This window comes from Podarcis filfolensis (genome assembly GCF_964270895.1).
Source record: "Podarcis filfolensis genome assembly, chromosome: 10".
In the NCBI taxonomy this organism is placed as follows: Eukaryota; Metazoa; Chordata; class Lepidosauria; order Squamata; family Lacertidae; genus Podarcis; species Podarcis filfolensis.
Window position 1 is genome coordinate 48474304 of NC_139612.1, and position 21355 is coordinate 48495658.

Here is a 21355-nt window from a genome sequence, read left to right on the forward strand (position 1 = left end):
GCCTAAGAATTATTTAGAAATGTACTGAATAATCTTATGCTAAAATATAACTGTATGTAGTAAACACTATGTAAGAGAACAATAGGAACTCTTGAGTAGCAGATGAATATAAGAGCTTAAGAATTGTCTGTCTGAATGAAACCAAAAGTCCATCTGTTCCCAGTATTCGGTTTTCAGCTGTTGCCAGACACAGGGATAGGGAATAGAGATTCTCTTCTCTCATTTCTCTCATCATATGGAAAACAGGGGTCTCATGCCTCTGAACATGGAGGTTCTGGTTTTTTTTTTAAAAGCTTTTTCTCATTAATAGTTTATGTAATGTTTTATTTTGGAATGTTGTATTTGATGTTTCAAAACCACTTTTGAGATTTTTTTCTGAAGAACAAGTGGTATAGAAATAATAATAATAATAATAATAATAATAATAATAATAATAATAATAATACAGTGGTACTTTGGGTTAAGTACTTAATTCGTTCCGGAGGTCCGTACTTAACCTGAAACTGTTCTTAACCTGAAGCACCACTTTAGCTAATGGGGCCTCCTGCTGCCGCCGTGCCGCCGGAGCCCGATTTTGGTTCTTATCCTGAAGCAAAGTTCTTAACCTGAAGCACTATTTCTAGGTTAGCGGAGTGTGTAACCTGAAGCGTGTGTAACCTGAAGCGTATGTAATCCGAGGTACCACTGTAATAGTAATAATAATAGGAGGGCCTTCTTGATGGTGGCTTCCTCATTATGAAATTCTCTCACTAGAGAGACTTGCCTAATCCCTACTTTGAGAGCAAGGATTTTTCTGTTTTGTTCTAGTCTCCCAGGTCCTTTAATATTAATTTAATATCCTGTTGTTATTCTTTATTAATCATCCCATAACCTGGCTATCTGGACAATGTACAATGGAAGCTGAAAACAATCATAGCTGTAATTATAATGATAAAAGGTAACAACGTATGTAATATTATAAAAAATGCCACAACAGAATCCAGCACAGGACTTGGTTTAAAAAGCTAGTAACTACATTCAAATTCACCTTGTCATATGCAGAGTTAAAAACTTCTCTTAAGAGCTAAAAACATAAGAGTTGAGTGCGACACCACACAATAAGAACAGAGACATTTTATCTGTATCAGCCTTACATACTGCAGAAGTAACTTCACTTTTAAATATCACTTTCCCAGTTGATCCACTTTATACAGAAATATTTTTCATGTCTTCTATGGGTCCGACTTTTGACTGGCCTTGAGGTGCATTTAGTCTCGCTTGACTCTTATGTGGATTCATTTCAGTCTTGGCTTTCATTAACAAGGTTTCAAAGCTTTTAACTAATCTCATTGGGAGCTTCTAATATGATAGCAAGTTCTCAGTAGCCACAGGAGAGATCTGATGGGATATAGATAGCCATATGTAATCTATCACTAGGTCTTGTGCCATGTGGGTGGAGTGCAGCAGACCGAGCTATCTTAAATAAACTCTGTATTAGGTGAAAATGTGAATTAAGGTAGTTATATTTTTTCAGAGCTCCCTGTCTTTCTTTTGCAGCAGGAAGCTTATCAGGAATAGCATATATCATACTAGATTTACTTGCTTTTTCAAGTGCAAGTATAGGTTTGGGAAACATACGTGCCCACATTTCCCCCCAAGGTAAATTAATTTTGAACAAAACTTTTATATGCATTGTTGGTCAGGTTTGTACGGCCATTTTATTTATTTTTTTAAAGGCCTTCAGCTGTGTTACCACCAGGGACCCCAGAACTTGGAGCTTTCATTTTTTAAAAAGCAATTATCTAGCCGTCCTAGAAAGTTATGAAGCAAAATGTGCAGGCACCCTTCAAAGTTAATATCTGGGAAAGGAGCCGGTGCCTCTGCTCCCACCTGTCAGAGTTTTCAGCCACTGAATGAGTCAGAGATGCAGTTGATAAAAGAGTTGCTTGGACGCTAGGCAATAGGAATCTGTGGGGTCATAAAGAGCTGTTGTTTCTCCCGCTTTTCTGCTTTTCTCTTATTTTCTAGTCTTTCAATACACACATTTGCTTCTCTTACTTGTTGTTTTGCTGCCTGCCAGCCACATGGAGCAGTTGTCAGGCAGCAACTTGAGAGGTCTTTTTTTTTTAAAAAAAACCAAAACCCACATGTGTCAATTGAAGTGAGGGAAGAAGCACAGGAATCACATATCACTTGTTTTGCTCCCTGCTGGCTATTTGGAAAGTTGACAGGCAGCTGCTTGAGAAATTTTTTGAAATGGGGGTGGTGAGGGAAGAAACGTGGGGATCTTCCTATCACTGCTGTGTTTGTTTTGTTGCCTGCTGACAAGGGCCTCAGTTAATATTGGTGGTGGTGGGGGTTTGCATGGGCGGGGGAGGTTATGGCAATCCTTTCGTTTCTGCTCTATGCCTTACAGCAGGGATTGTTTCAAAGTTGTTTTTTGGGGGAACCAAACCAGTGCAGAGGCACCATCATTATTAATACAACCTTTCCCCTGATAGTTCTGAAGTTGTTTTGGGGAGGGGTGTTTGAGAGGAACATTGTGTTAACATTGGCCAACAGCAGGGATTGTTTCCAAGGATGCTTGGGGAGGGAAGAGCAACAGCAGAAACCTTATTATCCTGTCCTCAAACTCATCTAATTTAGAGAAGCCTGTAGATTACATTGACCCTCCAACATCACACTAGTCTCGGCCAGTATTGTTCAACTATTGCTCTGATAAGTTTTTAATGTATTTTCTGTGTATTTTTCCTTACATTTCTGATCCTTTCCATTCCACAAAGATAGTAAATAAAATAAGATAGAAATACTAACCATCCAGTCATGTCTTTGCATGGCTGCTGTTGTAATTCAAAATTATCCCTGGGTTTGATTATCTTTTGTTTTCCAGCTGTAATCTACGGCAGCACATCAGCAACAGATAACATAACAACCATACTTAACAGTGTCCCCCCTCCCACCAAAAAGAAAATGATCAAACCCTCACCCCCATATTTTTGAACTGTTTTATGTTCCCATCTCATTCAGTTTACTGCCTTTTCGGAGGTAGCAGCCATTTTATGTTAAATCACATCCATGGCAACAGCCATTTTGTAACTGGCTTCTTTCACACCTCAAAATTCCAAGCATGCTCCCAGACGCCCCAAAATTGGCAAAAGCGGGGTTTTTTAAAAAATCAATTATGATTAAAATCAAGGGTAGCTAAAAAAATAGGTAAAGCACATAGAACGTTCTGGATGTCTTACGAAAGCTCTAGAAAGTCAAATGGAAGGTGTCAGCCTGATGTCAATAGTCAGGGAATTCCAAATTTAATTTAAATTAATGTAATGTAATGTACAGTATCTATATCTATCTATGTATCATCTATCTATCATCTGTCTTTAAAAAGCTCCCTCGTTTGCACATTCAGAGAAGTTAAAAGAGGAACATTGACAGTATTTCAAAAATATTTAAATGACTTGGCATTCCTATTTGTGATGGTGGCTGTGAGTTAATAATGACATTTTGCCACTCACAATAAAGTGCAGCATTTTAAACTGTAAAAATGTCTTTTATTTAAACAGGCTTTTCGCCACTAAGATTATTGGTTTTTCTCTGCTGCTCTGTATTTCAGTCTGAACTAAATTATGTTTTAACTGGCTACCACCTTTTCATTTTTTATCTGCCATTAGCTATTTTTCTTTTGGTTTATTTTGAAGGTGCTTATTTGTTTTGTATTAGAGTTTATAGCTAGGCATCTTGGTCATTTTTATGGAAAGACAGGATATAAATGTCATGAACAAATAGTTATTTATCTGAATTTATATCCTTTTCCATCCCAGGATGACTTCTGCCTGGCTTTTAAATGTCCCCAACCCATAACTTCCAGAGACCAAATGATCTCAAATAATGTAGCAATTGTGCAACACTGTTCTCTTCCCTACTGTAGTTTCATCTACTCAAATTAAATCCAGTCTCACCAACCTACTTCATTCTCTCCGCAGAGTCATATTTTCCTTCCATCCTAATATCCTAATTTCATCCATTTCCAAAATATCTAAAATAGCATATTCACAACCATTCTGAGAGGCAGGTTATTGGCTACATTTTTTAAGGTGACAAGCAGGTTGAGAATCACTCATGTAATGGCCCTTAGGACATTTCAATCTATAATAGTATTTCAGAAATACTACCATAAACATTACCTGGAGGAGGAAAAAAATATTCCCTTCTGACGTGTAAACAAAAGGGTCAAGTGTAATAAAGTTAGATTCTCATTGTGGTTTGAAAATACACTCTTAATAGATGAAAATACAATTCAAGTCTCCCTTTGTATTAAGCAGAGAGTTGTATGAATTCATGACTGATTCATAAGAACTTTAAAATGACTAGTACTGTACAAGGTAGTTGGTCATAAACATTTTCCTAGGAAGAGAAACTATATGAAACTTGTTTTTCAATAGCTTAATTTGTTTTAAGGCCCTACTTGATTTAAAAGCTAGAGAATTTCTATATTGGAGGATATATTAAAAACTTTTTGAGTGACCCCATTTCTGCGTCTTTTCTGTCTCTGAAGTTTGCTAAAATCTCAAAGTTGTCTTTGTCATTTTTGCAAAGAGGGTACCTTCGGTCTCACTATGAATGGTTAGCAATGGCAAGAATAGAACTTGGGCAGATGCTCTCCAGATTTATTTAGTTCTGTCCATGCCACATGCATTGCCTTACAAATTTTGTATGTGGTGCTTATTATTGTAAATTGCAAATTCTGCTAGGTGATACCTCTTGACCTTTAGTTAACTGAATTGAATACCCTCTAGTGGAGGAACCTTATGTATGCATGATACACAACAAATTTATAGGTACATAGAAAGCAGCATTGTACCGGATCATATTCTTGGTTCATCAAGTTCAGAACTGCCTACACTGGTAGAAGCTCTCTAGGGTCTCAGGTAGTGCTTCTAACCCTAGCTGCACATGCCAGGGAATGAACCTGGAACCTGCAAATCAGCTGCTCTACAGCCTTCCGCAAGAAAAGTCGGTATGTGCATTGGATTTAAAATTGTTCCATATAAGTTTTATCGAATTCTGAAATTACTTTAAGGTGCTTCATAGAAGCAATTAATAAATGAAATACAGTGGTACCTTGGTTCTCGAATGGGTTAGTTGTCGAACGAATCGGCTCCCGAATGCCGCAAACCTGGAAGTAAGTGTTCCGGTTTGCGAATGTTTTTCAGAAGCCAAACATCCGACGTGGCTTCCGCTTGAGTGCAGAAAGCTCCTGCAGCCAATCGGAAGCCATGCCTTGGTTTTCGAATGGTTTCGGGAGTCAAACAGACTCCCGGAATGGATTAAGTTCGAGAACCAAGGTACCACTGTATATATATTTTTAAGAAAACAAAGAGACTGCCAGTTTCATGTCTCTGGTTCAGATGTTCATATCTAGTATTCTTAATAGTTAGGAAATTTTAGGTAGATATAAATCAGGCTCCTCAGGCTTAGCCAGTGCTCCCAGTATTCTTTTATGCTTATTTTGTCTTCCTACATTGGTCCTTTTACTTGGTTGGAAAACCCTTCGTTTACTGCAAGAATCTAAAACATATTGAATTCTCCATATGACTGTACATTTCTAGATACAGAAAGACTCATAGAATTGTAGAGTTGGAAGGGACCCCAATGGTCATCAAATCCAACCCCCTGCAATGCAGGAATCTCAACGCACAGTCCCCCATCCAGTAGGAAACCATACCGAACCCTGCTTAGCTTTGCAAATGTTCCAGCAGTTTTATTGCTACTCCACGAACTGTGCAATTGATTAAGGACACAGTAGTGGCTGAGTTTTCAGTTTTAAAATCTCTTAGTTCCTACATGGCCTACGTTTTGGGAAGTAAAAAGAAAGCACCTTGATCCCATGTCTCTTTAATGTTTGGAAAAATATAGATGTATTCTGTTGTGAATGGACTTCTATTTGCCACATGTCCAGAGCAATATTTGTGGTTGTGACTATTCTTTGCCATGAGAGGGCACTCATTGCACAGGAACTGCACAGGGTCTACTGGAAACAGATTCCGTTCTAAAATAGTCGTCTACAAGGATTCATGAGGGGGGAAACAAGGTTTGTGCACTGTGGTAAAGACAATAGTGTTATTTCTGTTCTGCAATAGTATGTCTTGGCTATTGGTGGAGGGCAGGAATATGCTAATAACATTTGGGTGGCTGCTTATGTGATAGGGTAAAGGTAAAGGTGCTCCTGGCCGTTAGGTCCAGTCACGAACAACCCTCTGGGGTTGCGGCTCTCATCTCACTCTATAAGCCGAGGGAGCCGGTGTTTGTCCACAGACAGCTTCCGGGTCATGTGGCCAGCATGACTAAGCTGCTTCTGGTGAACCAGAGCAGCACACAGAAACGCCGTTTACCTTCCCGCCGGAGTGGTACCTTTTTATCTACTTGCACTGTGACGTGCTTTTGAACTGCTAGGTTGGCAGGAGCTGGGACCGAGCAACGGGAGCTCACCCCGTCGCGGGATTCAAACTGCCGACCTTCTGATCGGCAAGCCCTAGGCTCAGTGGTTTAGACCACAGTGCCACCCGCATCCCTATGTGATAGGGTAGCAGCTGAATTTGGGAATGGGCACTAAAATTAGGTAGCCTAGTAAATGTGATTTGAGTACATACAGAAAGAAAGAGTGGGGGTTTGGTGGAGTATTGAGTAAAATGAGTCTTACCTGTGGGAAATATGAGGGGGAAATGCTTGTATAGTGAAACATTACAAAATGCTGCTTTCCTAAAATGAGAGGAAAAGGTGCAACAGGCTCTTCTGTATCTTGTGTAGAGATGATGACTTGGAAACATTATTGTGGATTTATGGTTGCCTAAATACATATTCATCCTCCCCATTACACCATGTAACGTTTCTGGTGATTTTTTTAAAAAGTGCTTTTAGGCAGCATCTGAGGAAAGCCAAAACTAGTTTCTAGTGCAATAGCTGCATGTATAGTTGCGTTTTCTGTAAATTAAGGATGCAAGTATACCCACTTCACTTGGATGCTTAGGTGGTGCATGGCCAAAAAAAAGGTTGGGAACCACTGATCTAGAGATATCTCTGTGAATAGAAATGCGTTACTGTTCATGCAAAGTAGCCCTTCCAAATCCAGTTTCCCAGATCTACTTCAGTTCTCCCATGCCCTACCTTATGCCATTCCAGGGGGTCTGTCAACCCTCACAGGGTGCGTATGGGACTGTAATGCGGGAAGTATTCCTCCCTCTCTTCCCTTGATATCCAACCCATAAAGGTAAAGGTAAAGGTAAAGGTAAAGGTACCCCTGCCCGTACGGGCCAGTCTTGACAGACTCTAGGGTTGTGCGCTCATCTCACTCTAGAGGCCGGGAGCCAGCGCTGTCCGCAGACACTTCCGGGCCAGCACCAGAACAGCACACGGAAGCGCCGTTTACCTTCCCGCTATAAAGCGGGACCTATTTATCTACTTGCACTTAAGGGTGCTTTCAAACTGCTGGGTGGGCAGGAGCTGGGACCGAACGACGGGAGCTCCCCCGCCGCGGGGATTCGAACCGCCGACCATGCAATCGGCAAGTCCTAGGCGCTGAGGTTTTACCCACAGCGCCACCCGCGTCCAACCCATAGTGTTGTGCTATTCATATGAACAGTAGGTTGGAGAACATGAATTGTTTTTGAAACAAGTCTTTCGGCAATCTTAAAACAGTTGTTTGAATCTAAATTGCAGCAGTAATACTCTTTGGGATGAGTAAGCCTACAGTCTTCCATTAGAAATGACAAAGTTATATTAATGAAGGAATCTTGTAGCTGACATGTGTTTGTCCAGGTGCCTGGCAGCTGGGAGGACAGAGTGATGTCTTCATGACAGATGTCCTGTAGCCTCCTGTCTTATCTTTGTCTAATATACAGTGGTGCCTCGCAAGACGAAATTAATTCGTTCCGTGAATTTTTTCGTCTAGCGAATTTTTCGTCTTGCGAAGCACGAAATCCCATAGGAACGCATTGAAAATCAATGCGTTCCTATGGTCAAAAAAAGTCCAAACAAAGCCAAATTTGGTACAACAAGAGTTTATTAAGTGCTCTTTAAAGTCACACATACTGTAAAGAGCATTTCAAAATTCAAACCCAGAATTTTTTTTAAAAAACAGCAGAGTGGCCCAATGGTCACAGAAAATCATAAAAATGCAGGGGAAAAAAACAAGCTTCCAGATTCTTGCAAACCCCTCCCCAACTGTTCCCCCAGCCACCCAGCACACAGAAATTCAAATCCAGAATTTTTTTAAAAAAAACAGCAGAGTGCCCCAATGGTCACAAAAAATCATAAAAATGCAGAAAAAAACCACACAAGCTTCCAGATTCTTGCAAACCCCTCCCCAACACCAAGTCCTTGAATTCGAAACACCCCAACCCAAAATCCAAAACCCCCCAAAAAAGTTTTAAAAGCTTAACTTACCAAATGGCTGCAAAAGAAGTTTTGGAAAAGCTTCAAAAATCACCAAAGTCTTTAAAAACCTCAAAAAAGGCTACTATGTACACTGCGTTCTATGAGTTGCTCCTCGAAGTCAAGTCGCAACTGTATTAATGGTGTTAAGAAAAAGGAAACAAACTTGCAAGACGTTTTCGTCTTGCGAAGCAAGCCCATAGGGAAATTCGTCTTGCGAAGCAGCTCAAAAAACGGAAAACCCTTTCGTCTAGCGAGTTTTGCGTCTTGCGAGGCATTCGTCTTGCGGGGCACCACTGTAATATCCAGGGGAAATATCCAGTCCTCTGAATCTTGGCTTTTAAAAATTGTATGTGCTTCATAAGACAGGAGAATATGGTCCAAAGATAGCAATGTTGACAGTAAAATATAAAATGCTTTTGAAATCTAAAGACACAGAAACAGCAAGGAAAATAGAAATAATAATTGTGGTAATGTTCATGTAAATATTTTTTTTAAAAAATGAATGCAACTCTTTTAACATTCTTTCTCCTTTAGCTTCTGCAGTATGCACAACACACGCACTCCAGACTTGCTCTTTTAAATCAGTTTCATCCATCTCTTTGGAAAAGGTTTTTTTTAATACTCAGCATTATCCCTGGGTTGTTCGAGTCCGTAAAGAACATAACACTATCCTAAGATGACAATGTCGGCTGTCCCTCTAGCTGCAAAGGTAGTTTTGTGCTTAGTTGTCTGGCTTTGGAACTGGGAATCCCCACACTGAATACCATCTCAGTTTATCTAAAATATTCTAGCCAGCCATAGCATCCGAGTTAGGATTTAGCAGCTTTTGCTTGTTCAGCTAACGCAATTGCAACCAATGGACTCGGTCAGTCTGCTGGATAAACAAATAGAAGGAATTGGGAAGAAGTTCCCTATTACCATCATACACTGCAGAGCATATGGCACTCTAAACATTATAAAGCAAGAACAACAGAAATTTACAACTCCTGTTTGTTTCTCACCCATCATATCTCAGGGGTGCTGGGCAGCTAATGATTTACAAAAAACAACAACAAATTTTCCTGTCTTGGAGCCACCTAGTAAGGCCAGGATAGAATTGGAGAAAGACAGCAAATTGTAAAGTTCTTTCTCCTCTATTCTGACTGTAATTTCTTAGAAAACTCAGTGACTTAACTTGGCCCTCCTTCACACTTGAGAAGCCAAATCTTTCCCCATAAAAGAGCAATTTATCGTCTCTGCTCTGTCCCCTTTTCACAATTCCTAGATACAGTGGGATTCTCGTGCTTTTCTGTAAGGAGTAGCAGTCCAGCCTTCCTGCTAGCACTGGGATGAATACAGAGGAGGAATGAGACAATAAAAACTCCCCAGATTTTTCCACTATTCTGGCAGCTACCTGTAGAGCAGTAATAATGGTTTGGTAGCTTCTTATTGGAACAGAAGCTGGAATCTTCTTCCATTGCAGATGGCTCAAGTCTGTGTTGAAGACTTGTGTTCATTTAAAGTATCAGCTGTTCCTTTTTAATTGGAATGCATTTTTTGCTCCACAGATTAAATATCTTGTTAGGGTGATATGGGTGGGTTTATATTCCATAGACTGTGGTCTAAAGCACTAATTTTCTGGCATTGGAAAAGTTCTTCCTTTGTGGCTAATATTAATTGCATGCTGGATTGTGTGCTGCAAAAAAGATGTAATTAGAGGATAACGGCTTTCTTTCTAACCAAGGTCAAAGTCTCTTTCTCCCAAAGCCTTTGGTAAAAGGAACAGAATCATCTGACAGCCTAAATGAAAACCTGAGCAGATGCCATTTTGCTATTTACCAAAGAGGGTCTTGTGACCTGTGCAGTCTTCACCTTCCCTTTCAGAAATACAGCCAATCATAAACAAGTGACTTTAGTCACTGCCACCACCCACACAGAAGATAGCTTTTTCGTTCTTAACGATTTTTAACTGTTTGAACTCTTGTCGGCCCTTTATGGTGATGAACTGCTTTCTGTTGCCTAAAAAGTCCTAGGTTGTGCTTGCATTACTTTGTAGCGTGGCTTTTTGACAAGAGTGTGAGGACAGCTGTAAAATTATAACGGGGAAACTAAAATGTAACTGTCAGGTTATATCTCCTAGCCTTTTATCTTTCTTCCCTATTAGCAGCTTAGGAGCTTGGGGCACACGTCTTTACTTCTCTACAAAGCCTTAAAAGGAGCCATTTAACTTCTACATTTAGATAGTGTACTGCATCTAGACATCTTAAAGCCCCTTTGAGGTTTTTTGCTTGCTAAATGTTCAATAACGAGTGATATGGATATCTTTCATCAAAGTAGCATTTCTGTTGTGGAAATATCTCGGTTTCTCAACACTTGAAACATCAATGTGTTGTGACTTGGAAAATATAACCCCCTTCTGCAAGTAGTGCTTCTATTTCACTTACGCTGTTGGAATGTGGTTGTGCAAGTGTCATGAGTATCTAGTGGATACCTGTGTTACTTTTAATTAATGCTAGCACAGCTCTTTCCCTATATCTTGCCCTATAAACCTAATTGTTTAGAAGTTGAACAGTTCTCTGTAGTGCTTGACTGTAGTAAATCTTCTCCTCTTTTCTTTTCTTTTCTTTCTGGCAAACAAAAAATGATACTGCAATCTCATACCAGTTCAATGCCTTTAAAGATGTGTGTTTTTATTCTGTCATTTGAAATTTGTTTTCTTCCTTGCACGTTTCATTGAATAAAAGAATATATTATATTGATTGTAAAAATTCAGAGTTCTACCTTCACAGTTCTATGTATTTGATAAATACCTGTTGTGTTTGTTTGAAATTTAACTTTGCAGGCAAATATATTCCTTTCTTTAAAGGGTTTCTCCTCTCCCTTTGGTCTGTGCAAATTCATCCTCAGGCACCAGTCTTTCTTACTATTATGCCACTCTGTAAAATGCCATTTAAATTTGAGAAATTTTTTTAATTAAAAAAAATCAAGCAGTATATAAATTTTGTGAAATAAATAAATAACATAAATTTGATGTTACTATATAGATGAATTATGCATACTTTAAATCTGTGCAAGTTTGTTAACATAAATAAACTGACACTTTATTTCTAAAACACTTCTGTAACCTATTGCGAAGACTAGATAAATGAATTTTGGAACATAATTCTTCCCTCCTTTCACCTCCATGTTCAAGGCTCATAAGGGTCCTTACAGAACACTTAATTCTAAGCTATGTGTAGTAAAAAGAATGACAATAACTCAATCTAATGTAGACTGAACATGTAGAATCTGTTGAAAATGGAACCAGCCAGGAATGGAAAGTTGTCCTCTACTCTTATCATAATGCTAATACAGTGGTACCTCGGGCTACGAACTTAATTCATTCCGGAGGTCTGTTCTTAACCTGAAACTGTTCTTAACCTGAGGTACCACTTTAGCTAATGGGGCCTCCCGCTGCTGCCGTGCTGCCGCCACACGATTTCTGGTCTCATCCTGGGGCAAAGTTCTTAACCCGAGGTATTACTTCCGGGTTAGCGGAGTTTGTAACCCGAAGTGTTTGTAACCTGAGGTGTTTGTAACCCGAGGTACCACTGTATCAGATTTGAGGCAGCACAAGGAGAGGGTTGTGTTTCCTTCTAAATGACAACATGATTGCTAGCAAGGCTGGCCCAAGGTATTTTGGTGCCTGAGGCAAAATAACAAATGACACGCACCTTGAAACCAATGTACACAATATGCACTGCCAGCCAAGCTATTTTGGCATCTGAGGCAGAAAAATATCACAAACACCTGTGCCTGGCAGTGAAAATGTAGTAGCAACAACAACAACAACAGCAGCAGCAGCAGCAGCAGCTAGCTAGCTAGCTATTTGCTGCTTTTTAATGCCACTCAAAATCTACTGCCTGAGGTGGCTGCTTCACTCTGCCCAATGGGCAGGGCTATCCCTGATCCTAGTTTATAAAGCATAGTGTCAGTAAACAAAAACAATAGATTTTGTATACCATCAACCAAGATGGTTCAGAAGCTGATTTTTAATTATGCATTAGATTTACATATTGCTTTTCCTTCAAGCAACGCAGGATGGGGAACATTGTGGCCCCTCCGTCCAGAGTGAAGTAGGTTAAATTCAGGGGTTGTAATGGATGCCGTAGCATGTTGGAGATCATTTCACAATTGATGCAGTTGTGGAATAAAAGTGGAAACAGGATGAACTTATGACAAATGTTGTGGAAGCAGCATGGTTAGAGGTTTTGTTATATATGGCACTTGGCTTCACTGACTTACTCATTTATCAAGCTGAAATTTGTTACACTTACAATCCAAGCTACTCTGATTGCTAGCAAAATCTAAAATGGATACTTTTTTACATCTCTCCCAACATTTATGAAGTCTGCTTTGGTTTATCAGATTGTCCTCTGTAACATGTAACACTATTTATCTGTGTCTTCTAGTGTATTTACCATTGTATGGCCATATTTTTATCAGTGGGATTAATTTTTCTTCTGTGAAAGATTTGCTGGAAACTTCCTTCATAGAAAGACATTAATCTTCAAAGATGAAGGAACCTTTTTAAAAAAAATAATAATCATGCATATATTGTTGCAAATGTAGTTGCTTTGTTTGCTTTTATTTACGTTACAGATGGCGCAGGGCTTTGTCACTTGTTCGGTGCCAGATGTACATTTTTTCCCCACAGAGGCCAAAAGTCTGCAATGTTGCCCCCCTCCCCCCAATTGTGAATAAACTTTGATACAAACTAGTTTAAGAGGACAGCTAGATTTAAGCTTTGGGCCCAAGCTCAGAAAAGCACGTGGGGATGTGCGTGTCTTGAAACAAAATTTTAAAATATATAGCTTTGTTACTCATTTCTCTGTTGGTTGCACACATACACCCATTGTGGGGTGGAGGATAGAGAGGCAAGGTGTGAGGAGCGGTGCAACAGTATAATCCTCATACCCTTCATACATAGAGCAAACTCAGTTCTCTTGACTGTGGATCCTTATGTGGCCGAGGCAGCACCATCCGTGTGCAAGAGGAAGCAGATTTGAGGGAACCTCAAGGTCTCTTATGTTCCTCTTATGAAAGACCTTGAGGTTCCCTCAAACCTGCTTCCTCTTGTGTGCAGATGGTGCTGCCAATTGGATGCACATAATTCGGTTGTTGCCTGTATGTTCATACCCTAGTGCAGGTCTAAATTTAGTTAGAATAACAGTACCAATGATTGTTTTTTTTATAAGTGAATAGGAAGCAGCAGCATACTTCTCTTAATGGTTCATCATCTAGGCAGCGGGATTTAATCGCTGCTCATCTACTGATGAGCAGCAATTATATCCTGCTCAAAACTACTGTTTAAAGCAGCTCACACCGTTCTCCTGCGGTTGGACAGAAGTGCCTCCCTCTACCCCCTCACAATAGAAGTTCTAGCTGCTTCAAACAGTGCTTTTGAAAAGTGTTTTAAGGCAGTCCCCATGCAAAGATAGAGTGACCATTGCACTAGGCTGCATTGGACTGCTTGGACTCAGTGTTTGCAAGTGATAGCCATGGGCGGGATTTCTCCACATCACTGCTCTTGCTTCCACCAAGCTGCTGCATTTTGCAAACAGTAGCAGCGAAGTGGAGAAGCTCTGTTTGCTGGCCTCACTTGCAAACTCCACCCTTGTTTCCCCCTTCCCCCATCAGTGATGGGGAGGGAAGAAATTAGCAGTTTGGCAGCCCGATGCTCAACTTTTCAAAGCGCCATACATTGGGGCACGTCCCCTGTGGCATTGTTCCTGCTACATGTTAAGACCATGTAGTATATATTAAAGGAGGCATTGTGGAAATTCCAGGTCATGTCTGACAAAGGAAGGATGTTTCAGGATGCTTTAGGCAAATACACACACACACACACTTTGTAAGTGAAGGTTTCCCTTTTATGCTCAGTAAGCTGTTAATGAAAATACTCACCATCAATGCTGATCAAAGAGCGTGCACCTACTAGCAAGAATATCTATGCAATTTAATATGATAGATTTTGGGGGTGGGGTTAACTTATGCCCAATGATGTTTGGGGGAATACTACCTGCTTTCAACCTTAGTCTATGCAGAATAATATGAAGGATTGCTTCAGTCCCATCAGGTTGATACTACTTTTACAAGAAAAAGTGAGATCTTGTCTGTTACAGCACTTTCTTTACTTGTTGGCTTAGCGTTTCTTGATTTTCTTCTCAGTTTTGTTTTGTTCCAGGATGTCTTTTCTAATTATGAGGACTATAAAACCGGAACTGTTTCATGAATACATGGTATTATCTCTACTATCTTTCTGATGAGTGACACTGGAAAAGCTCAGTTGGTACAGCATGAGACTCTTAATCTCAGGGCTGTGGATTTGAGCCCAACATTGGGCAAAAGATTTCTGTATTGCAAGGGGTTGAACTAGATGACCCTTGTGGTCCCTTCCAACTCTACAGTTCTATGATTAATATATCCTTATATCTGAGGCTCAGCATCAGATTTCTAGATTGCAGCCCTACTTTGAAGGAAACTGAAAAGCAAGTTTAAGAGCGCATTCAGAGTTCTTCTTAAAACATGTTCTTGTACCACAAAACAACTATTAGAACAAGCCCACCCACCTACCCTTTCCAAAGACATTAGGTCAGATTATATTGGAGATTACATTGGAATACTTCCTCCCATAATGTGACCACTTTATCACAAGTCCACCACATGGGCTAATGTGAAACCAACATTGTGCACCCCCTTCAATAGCTTTTCCTTTATCAAGGCTGAAACTGATTTGAAGGGGTATTTCCCCACAGGGCTGCCAGTCTGCCTCTTCAATAGAAATTTGCCAGCCTGACTCTCACATAAGTCACAGCCCATGTCCACCCGGCATAATATTTTATACAGTTTAGAGACCAGCTAATGTCCTTCCTTCCTGCTGAGCCCAAAAACCTTTTGAATAAAGTAAGTTCAAGCCATCCCTGGGTGGGCTTGAACTGCCAACTTTCTGGTTAACACACTAACCCATTGCTGTTTTGCATTTTATAAAATGCAGCGAAATGTAGCAGAAATTGCAGATAGGAGGCCAAGGTTTGAACAGGATTTGTTAGATTGTGCATATTTGCTATCTGGGGCCTTGCAATCAAAAGTACGGTATGTCTCCCTCTGAGGAGGGAAGCAAACCTGTTTCTCCTGTTTTCTGGAGCAGTAGTTTGAAATGGAATTAGTGAGATGAGGTGACACTTGTCCTTTGGGCACTGGGGATGGGATTGAAACAGTGTGCTACCAAAGGGCCTGTTGAATCTTGTCTTCCTGGTCCTGCTGTACACCTCAAGAATGAGTGTCTCCTTTTATGGCTCACTTCCGATAATCCTGTTGAAACTGTGGATTAAGACGTGAGCACACACTGCAAGAGGCAGCTCTCCTCAACTACTTCTAAGCAGAGAAGATCCCAGGGCATTTGGAATCTGGTGTTCTCCTTAGAATTAAAAGCCAGCCCTGGTACTTACTTTCTTTTCTTTTTGGAAGGCTGAAAACCTTTTACCACAGAGTAATTTCTAAAGCAAAACGCAACCTTTTGTTTGTCTTTTGTATTCTCCTCTCATCGCGCCACAATGTTTTCCCCGTCCATCTCCCTTGGTAGCTCTAGGGCACATTGCACAGACTATCCTCTTAGCTCTAAGACTCTTGTGGTTTGTTCTGTGCTTTAACCAGGTGAGTAGCAAATTCACAAATACATATCAATAGTGAATTAAATAGCTTTTCTGTGGTGACTACTGTTGTTGACTGGGGTAGGCTCAGCTAGGGTGTAGCAACACCAGCAGACTGGGCCGTGTGCTCTAGGTTACTTTATAATTCCTGTATAGGGAGCTGGGCTTTAAAAGTGCTGGAGAGAAGATTTAGCTTCTACTGACCTAAGAGAGTGAGGTTTTCATTCACCTCAAAAGAAGCTTTCTTTTAAAGTAATTGCACTCCAGCATTAGGACCTGGCTTGTGTTTACTGCTGACCCCACCCTGCCTTGCCTCTTTCAAGAATCTGAAGCAGCGATTGTGTTTTTAGAAGCAGTATGACAAGAGCGAAATTCCCCAGAGGCAAATGCAGAGTGTGAGCTGTATACACACCAGTACAGACAGACACACAGGGCTGGGAACTCCCAGAGAGAGGGAGGGAAAAACGTAAGCAGAAGAACCAAGTAAAGCAGGAGGGGGGGGAGGGGGAGAGCTTTTAACTGACCTATTTTGATTCTTCTCCCATCCTCCACCCACCTACCCAAAAGCACCTTGGTGACCACGCTTTGTTGACGCCTCCCTGGGATCCGCTCCCATCAACTGCTGGGTTGGAATTGCCCAGACTGACATGATGTACCTCTGGGTGAGTAGAGATCTGTGTGAGAGCTTACACGCTTTGCACATATAAGGAGTGGAAAGCTGAAGATTCTGTGCAACCTTGTGCAGACTCCTCTTTTGGGCTTTGCTCTCTTTTTTCCAGCCCCTCCATATGCCAGGTATTAGTTGGCCCCTATTTAAAAATATGGAGATGTGTAATTAAATTATTGTTGAGCACAGTGCTTTTGGTGGAGAGAGCAAGAGTGAATGAGCAGGAACTTTACGAACTGCCATATTCTGGCACCTGTAGGTAGGAGAGACAATTTTATTTTCTCCATAGGTGTCAAGCAGTGACACAGATTCTTCTTAGGTGGGTATTTTGGTGTGACTGGTGGATGCTACTAGCAAAGAAGGGGATTTGGCAACTGAAATGTAGATAATGATTGAATTCTAGCCAAGGAGGAAGTAATCAAAGGTAAATTGCAGTAGTTGTTGTGCATGTGGTCAGAGGCTGGATGCAAGGACACCTTGTCTACAGTGATAGAATTACCAGAATGGAACACACAAATGTGCAACCTTTCTTCAGTTAGCTGATGCCGAATTACATAGGCTGACTTGAGTTGTTAGAGTAGATGGTTAAGTTATAAATAGATAATTCAATGCGATCTGCTCTTGTTTTTCAAAACAAGCTGAGTGGGGAATACCCTGTTCTCCAAACTTGGTCATTATTTCAGTGCGGCAATCTAAATTTTGTATCATGGAAGTTATGCTGCTTTCAAAATTAATTATGCGGTGTGTAATTTCCCCCTTGTGAAACATGTTAAGCATTGTTTAGCTTGTTATAAGTAGTCATAGAACTTCTGAGTCTTGGTATTGGTATTGAAGTAAAAATTACACGTAGATATAAAGGTGTTCAAAGGGATTGCACAGACGTTTAAAGCAAAGAAACTGAAAGGCACTAAGCAGAGTAGAATCTGAACGGAAGCCTGGTTTCTGGATCCAAATAAATTCTGGAATCACAAAAAAGCATAGTGTCAATGAATGTGATGCATGCCAGTGTAAATGTTTCCAACTTCTATAATTGATTCGGAACTCAGCATTTGGGTTTGTAGAACTTTACCTCACCCCCCCTTTTTTTGCAAGGTGCAGTGGGAGGAGCAGAGCAAGAAAGGAACTGGAGGCCTCAGGGTAGAGGCTTCAGGCTTGAGTTGTAGAAACATAAGATAGTGAAACTTTTCCTAGATATATTTCAGCCATTGGCTGCTTGGGTTGCCAGTTTTTTGTTTTACTAACCACTTCTCCTTTGCCTTTAAGTGGAACTTGATTTGTAGACTTCATGCTTATCAATCACCCTGATGCAAAAACCTAAAAAACTGCTAATTTATGCAGTTTTAGGCACTGCACCAGGAAAGGTTATTCTTCCTTTCAGCTCTCATCCTATTAGTTTGCTGTATACATGACTGCAACTATGAGGGCTAGAAATTTGCTATTGTTAATATAGTAGTTGAGATTCTCCATATTTATGTACTAGTTGTCAGAACGTGTGAAGCTCATTATGAGTAGAAGTAGAGAACCATACCAGTCTTTACCACAATGCCTATAACTTTATTTGGGCACAAAAAGGCTGGCTTTGCTTTATAGTGTTCTGTAAAGTGTCACATGTATTGATGGTGCAATTTCAATAATCCAATAATGAGGAATCAGACCTGTGATCCATCTTATCTCTACATTTTGTCTTTTGTTGGTGGCTTCAGTTGTGTTGCATGACACTAGTGATACTAGTTCTCTATTGTTAGCGCCTGACACCAGGCTGACTTATACTGTCTGCCTGTACTTCAATGCTGAGCTACCTGTCTGGGTAGCAAAGGTTGCAAAGAACTGCTTGCGTAGGCCATTGGAAAGCTTGATGGTGATTTATTTGAACAGTAAATCCCAATATCATATTGCAAACTGGCTTTCAAACTTCTTAGTTTTAGAAGTAAATTTCCACTTGTATAGAATCATGGAATCATAAGTTGGAAGGAATCCAGAATATCATCTAGTCCAACCCCCTGCAATGCAGGAATCCCACCCATAACCACCCCTGGGTGGGCTCAAATCACCAGCATTCAGGTGAACAGCTAGGGTTCTTATTTGAACTCAAGGATCCTTTCTGGAACTAGGTCCATTGTTGTGTTGAATCCTAACCAGCCATCTGCCACGTTAGGTACCTGGTCCTTTTGAAAAGATACTGATTCATCTTCTCTGTGCTGTTACACAGAAAGGTTCTACAGCTGTGCAGGGCACCTGGAAACTTTAGAGATTTGAAAGGGAAAATCTCCCCCTTTTTCCCTTGATGGGTGGAACAAACATGGTTCTGCTCTGTTTTCTTGCAGCTACCTTATTGGCACAAAGTTACCTCTAACAATGATCACATGGCTTATCTACTTAGGAGAGGAGCATTCAGATGAATCTTGTTCCTGCTGCCAAAATCAGACATGCAGAATCCATGTTTCCCATTTTGAGGTTCTCTTGGAGAGCATGCTTTACAAATTTCTGACACCTGTTAACACAGATCAGTATCTGACTATCCACTGACTATGTTGCTGGGTGCTTAATCAGTTTCCCAAGTTTCTGTCTCGAAGCCATTCATGATTATGAAGTGGTACAAAAATGGAGACTTCAAGGACCCATGCGTCCTTAGGACTGGCTAGGTATTCTCAGGTAAGCCAAAATGAGAGAATACAAATGACCTTTCCTTCAGCACCTCAGGCATCAGCGTCTTTCAATCCACTGCTGTTGGCTGCCCTACCTTCTTTTATAATGGAGGTAGTAGCTTCTCCAAATCGACAGTGAAAGAGAGTACCAGTCCTACTGGTGCATTAAGGCCATGCCTACAGCATTTAGAGTCAAAGGGCGGAATTCAACATCTACTAATATGATTGCTTTGTTAGTGCAAACATTAAGCAGTAACAGAGGCAAGAAGGATTGCTTAAAGAAAAAAGGAAGATACCCAGCATGGCCAGTTGTTAAAGGATGGTGAGAGTTGTAGTCCAACATCAGCTCACTCTTCCTGTAATGTAAGGATGCTTTCAGACATTGAGTGATATCCAGTGTTTGTCATGTTCAGAATAGGCCTGTTAAAATTGATGTACATAAGTCATTTGATTTCATTGGGTCTACTCTGGATATGACTAATGTTGGATATCACCCACTAGGTCCCCTTCATTTTTCCAGCAATTGCTTAGATACGCATGTAATACCTGCATACCATGGAGACCATTATGCCTCTGTAGAATGTATCATTGTGTCTTCAGTCTCAGTACGATAACTATGGTGTGCATAGGGTTGTTGTTGGGTTCAAAATAAATAAATAAATAAATTAATAAATTCTGCCAATCACAACTACCATTTTGTTCTCATTAAATTTATTTATTTGGTTTTTCAAATTAAAATTTTACAGAGATATATCAAACATAAATCATAAGAAACAAGATTCCAAGGAATCTCCTGAACTTCCATCCTCCCCTTTGTGGGTCCTATTATTAATCATTTCCTCCTGCATCTTTTATGATAATCCAAATCTTTTACCTCTTCCATTATGTCCTGAATTCCACCTTAAACTACAAGTGATATTCCAATCCTACTAACAATTTTAACTGTTTACAATGGTCTTTAAGATAAGTTGTAAATTTCCCCTATTCCTTATTAAAATTTTGGTCTCCCTGATTTCTGACTCTTCCAGTCATTTTAGCCATTTCAGCATAGTCCATTGACTTCATCTGCCATTCTCTGGTAGGAACTTTATCTTCTTTCCATCTCTGGGCCAGTAAACACAACCAGCATTTTGAATAAACGCTCCAAATGTATAGTCCTGTGTGATGTAGATAACATTGGACTAGGAAGACTGCTGCAGAAAATATTGGACAAAGTTCAAATCTGTACTTACCGTTAGTTCCGAAACCTCTTTCAGCTTACTGTACCTCACAGGGTTGTTATGAGAATAGAAAGCGGTATTGATCATGTACGTTGCCCTGAGCCCCATAAAGGAAGGGGAAGTTAAAAATGTAATTCTGGTGTAACAATTTATTTTCCTCCCAGTTTTTGAACAAGCAAATAAATCTTTGTGCAAACTTTTCCAGCTTTTCCTTTCACACGCACATTCGTCAATTATAATAATTTCTTTCCTCGGTGCTCTGTGAAATGTAGCTTTGGCTTAGATGTGCTGCTTTGGTCTTTAAAGAAGGATAGTAAAAACATATTCTGGGAGTATCTGCTTTGCTCTGCTGTAACCTTTTCATTTACAGTATCTTGTATGCGAGGCAAGCTCAGTTCTGAACATCTTTGGACTGCCTACAATATTTTCTTTCTCACTCCCCTTAGTCTCTGAGCTCATCAACACCACCCCCCAGGGGACTGGAAAGTGAAGTCTGCCAAACTGGGTCTTAGCAACATCTTACTCACGGTGCTGTTTCATTTGCCCTTCTGCAGAAAGTACCATTAGTAAAATGAATGATGATTACAGGGAGAGTTAAACAGAGTGCAGCATGTAGCCATCTTAGACTTTGAACTTTGCACAGGCTTTGTTTAGGGTACTCTAGCTCTGAAAATATAGTACGGTATGGATATTTGTTGTGACATGGTATCCTAGTTGGTCAGGTAGGGATGCATATATTTC

The 21355-nt window shown here is 40.3% G+C and overlaps 1 protein-coding gene across 23 annotated transcripts in view; it reads left to right on the forward strand.

Annotated features, from left to right (window-relative positions):
* The window catches only part of RBFOX2 (RNA binding fox-1 homolog 2), a 175270-nt gene that overhangs the window by 36336 nt on the left and 117579 nt on the right, over positions 1 to 21355 (forward strand). Inside the window, exon 1 of one of the 23 annotated variants that reach the window (XM_083574044.1) lies at positions 16533 to 16744. The exons of 21 other annotated variants lie outside the window; for them this stretch is intronic. In XM_083574044.1, coding sequence (XP_083430170.1) covers positions 16730 to 16744 — 15 coding nt within the window. In that variant the 5' untranslated portion in view covers positions 16533 to 16729. Of the gene's footprint in view, positions 1 to 16532; positions 16745 to 16926; positions 17009 to 21355 lie in introns of those variants that run through there. One more of the 23 variants, XM_083574048.1, reaches the window with a different exon arrangement.